Source organism: Macaca mulatta, chromosome X (genome assembly GCF_049350105.2).
Source record: "Macaca mulatta isolate MMU2019108-1 chromosome X, T2T-MMU8v2.0, whole genome shotgun sequence".
Taxonomy (NCBI): domain Eukaryota; kingdom Metazoa; phylum Chordata; class Mammalia; order Primates; family Cercopithecidae; genus Macaca; species Macaca mulatta.
Window position 1 is genome coordinate 51,572,370 of NC_133426.1, and position 3,368 is coordinate 51,575,737.

At 54.6% G+C, this 3,368-nt stretch overlaps 1 protein-coding gene across 1 annotated transcript; it reads right to left on the minus strand.

Annotated features, from left to right (window-relative positions):
* Positions 1 to 1,298: 1,298 nt before the first annotated feature.
* On the minus strand, positions 1,299 to 3,127 carry LOC114674793 (centromere protein V-like protein 1). The gene has a single exon (XM_077988266.1). The coding sequence runs from the start codon at positions 2,909 to 2,911 to the stop codon at positions 2,093 to 2,095; it is 819 nt and encodes a 272-aa protein (XP_077844392.1). The 5' UTR covers positions 2,912 to 3,127; the 3' UTR covers positions 1,299 to 2,092.
* Positions 3,128 to 3,368: the final 241 nt, after the last annotated feature.

The window sequence follows — 3,368 nt, forward strand, 5'->3', positions numbered from 1 at the left end:
GCTCAGAGATAGGAGTCAGTCACCTATTTTGTTTCCTTCTTATGTCTTCAGTCACACACAGCTGTACACAAACAATATGTGACCCGTTAAGCACATCTGAGTGGCCACCATGTGGGAGAACCGAATGAAACATAACCAGCTCCCTAGGAGCCCACTGTGCCAGACTGTGTGGCCACAAGTATATCTCCCATCTCTCGTACTGTGATAAAAGTTGCCCCGTTCATACCAAGACCTGCGATTTAATCTCCCTCCCACGCCTGAATCTGAAAAGACTGTGACTCACCTCTAATCAACAGAGTATGACACAGTTGACTCAACATGACTTCTGAGTCTTGCCTGTGAGAAGTGATGCAACATTCACCTTGGATACGGAAGAGTGCTACTTGGAGCCTGAGTCATGAGGTGGGAAGCCTGACTACTGGGAGGCCCACCCTGCTGTGAGGAAGCCAAAGGCCATGGAGTGGTGACACGGAGGCCCTCCACTCGCCAGGCCTAGTCTTCCACTCCTCTCTATGCAGGCACCAGGGATGTCAGTGAATGAGCCTTCAGATGGTTCCAGTCCCCAGCCAGTCAGGCCTCAGGCCTCTGCAGCTGAGGTCCCAGACCATGCAAGGCAAGCCATGTCCACTGCGCCCTGTCTGAATTCCTGCCTCTGATATTCCATGCATATGATACAATGGCGGTGATTTTATGGACTCACTGTGGGGCCGTTTGTTACATAGCAAGAGGAACAGGAATGCAGGACACACCCCCCACTCAAAGCCATTCCTCTTCCATAGAGTTAAACCTTAATCTGATGCTGGCTTAGATTATTTCACTGCCAATTCTTCATGGTTTTCCCACGTGTATGGACGCCCCTAAACAATGCAGTTTCATATTGTCTGGGTGCCTTGATAGGAGGAGTTTTGGGGGCCTGAAATGGAGAAAAAAAGCGTTCATGGATCAGGTAGCCAAGGCAAGGCACTGTGTTTACCCTGAGAACAAACACTCTGTTCGCTGTTAACACTCTTGAGGAGAGAGCAAGTTGAAGAATCGGGTTTAATCTACTCCATACCGGTTATATAGCGAGTAGGCAGCAGGTCCAGGATTCAAAGACAGGTAGTGTATCCCCAGAGGCCGAGTGTGTAAACCCTCTGCTAATTCCCCTCATCAGAAATGTAGGGGACCCTGGGGAAGTTGTCTCTACTACAAAAGCCAGAGTCAGCACCACCTCCTCAAATAATCTGAGACCAAGTACTTTCAAGAACCAAGCCTTGCCATAGCCAAGCCGGACATTACAGACACACCAACACACATCGTTTCCTAGAAGGTATTTACTGATTTCTATATACTTAACACATGTACAAGACAGGTATTTCAAAAGATTAAAGAGGGCATACAATGCACGGATGTCTTTCTCATTCCTGTGTGGACAGTGTCTTTCTCATTCCTGTATCCCCATCTCCTTACCCAGAGACACTTTCCAAACAAAAACAAGCAAAATAGTAACAGCTTTTGGTGATTAAGAGTAATGAGGTATGTAACACGACCAAATCTTGAAATATATCATTAAAAAAACAGGAAATAGCATAACTCGAATCTAAGTAGTGAAAATATGAACGTCTACCTAAAACTCACAGGTGCGGGAGCACACGCACACCATAATCAATGGAAGACGTCCTAGTACATGTTTACAAACTGTTTGTGTGTTGCCGTCCTAAACACCAGACGCAAAGCGCTGAAAACAACAAGCCTGTTCACAATAGCACCAGGAACGTACAGTACACAGGAATCATCTGCAGGTGATTTGTGACAACTGTAGGCAGAACAGTAATAGCAAGAGATACAATGGATGGCTTGAAAAATCAGAGACACTCTTCTTGCTTATCGAATTGCAAGATTAACGTTGTGCTACACAGACAAAGGTGTGTTCAAGATTTGGACCGTAAGCGAGTTCACTGAAAACTAGTGGACAGGAAGGGTAAATACTGGAAGGGAATCCACGGTTTGACCAGGCCAGAAACACCTCTTTCACAGCATGTGATCTGTGCAGGTACTCGGACGCTCCCCGCAGGGCCGCCCGGGCCGGTTTCGGGCGGGCTTGCGGCCCCAATCACTGCTCCTGTTCGCGGGGACAGGCAGGGGCTGACTGGGAGGACGTCTTGTGGATGGCCTTGGGCTCCTCGGCGGCCTCCTCCCCCGGGTCGCCACCGCCGACCTCCTCGATGACCACGCTGCGCACGGTGCCCTCGTCCAGGCAGTGCGGGGCGACGCCGTACACGCGGGGGTCGGAGACAGCTGCGTGGAAACTCTGCACCCCGCACCTGCTGCAGAAGCTGTGCAGCGCCGGGTGCGTGTCGGACCGATAGGTGACGATGCTGTCCGCGCCCTGGAGCAGCGTGAAGCGCGAGGCCGGGACGAGGAAGTGGCGGTGCTGCTTCTTCCTGCACAGCCTGCAGCTGCAATCCACCACGCGCAGATCTGCCGGGGCCCAGACCGCAAAGCGGACCGCGCCGCAGTGGCAGCCCCCGGTGTGATGCACGAGGCCCAGGTACTCGAAGGTGTCCAGCAGGACCTTGGCGGCGCCCTCGCAGCTGAGGCCCCGCAGCTTCCTGAACGTCTCCCAGCGCTCCCGCTGTGCGCCCAGGTCCAGCTCCTTGGGGGACCGGGCTGGTCCCCGCGGGTCCCGGGGTGGCGCGGAGGGCAGCCGGTCTCTGGGGCCCGCCTTCCGGACCCGCCGCCAGCGGCGCTTCCGTCGCCACCTATCCAACCACCTCTTGGCCGCCGCGTGGCTCCCGACCCCGACTTGGACCCGGGGGCACTGCGCGCGGCTGGCGCCCGTGACCGCGATGGCCGCGCAGCCGGCGGGAGGATCCGCGGGCCGCTTTCGCCGCCGCGGCTGAGCGGTGGCCCGGTTCCTCACTCTACCCATGGCGCCTGCAGCCTCCGGAGCGCGTGCCCACCCCCCACCCTCATTTCCCCGTCAGTCGCTGAGCAGCCTCCTTGCCTGCGCCAGTAGGATTGGCCCCTTGTTGAATGCGATGTAAAGAGACCCTTCCCTTGACCCTATCACAACAGCCTTCCCTGACCTGAAAGGCAGTCAGGAGGCATTCAACAAACACCCGCAGGGCACCAGATACCCCGCCTGGGCGCTGGGATGTGGAGATGCATCAGGCTTTCCAAAGCACTCACATTCATTTAGGATCAGATGTATGCAAATACAGCCCCCAACGCCTTGGGACACTTTGCTCTGACAGAAATAAGAACCAGGGGCTCTGGGAACAGAGAGGAACACCCACACACTGTAATTGGAGGGGCGTGTGGGAGGGGCACGGAAAGACTCCTCTAAAGTCTTCTTGGGGGCTTGATCCTTTTTTTCGGGTGTAGTG

What these genes read in the sequence shown, in the direction of transcription:
- LOC114674793 (XM_077988266.1), bottom strand. Translation starts at nt 2,911, where the DNA reads ATGGGTAGAGTGAGGAACCGGGCCACCGCTCAGCCGCGGCGGCGAAAG.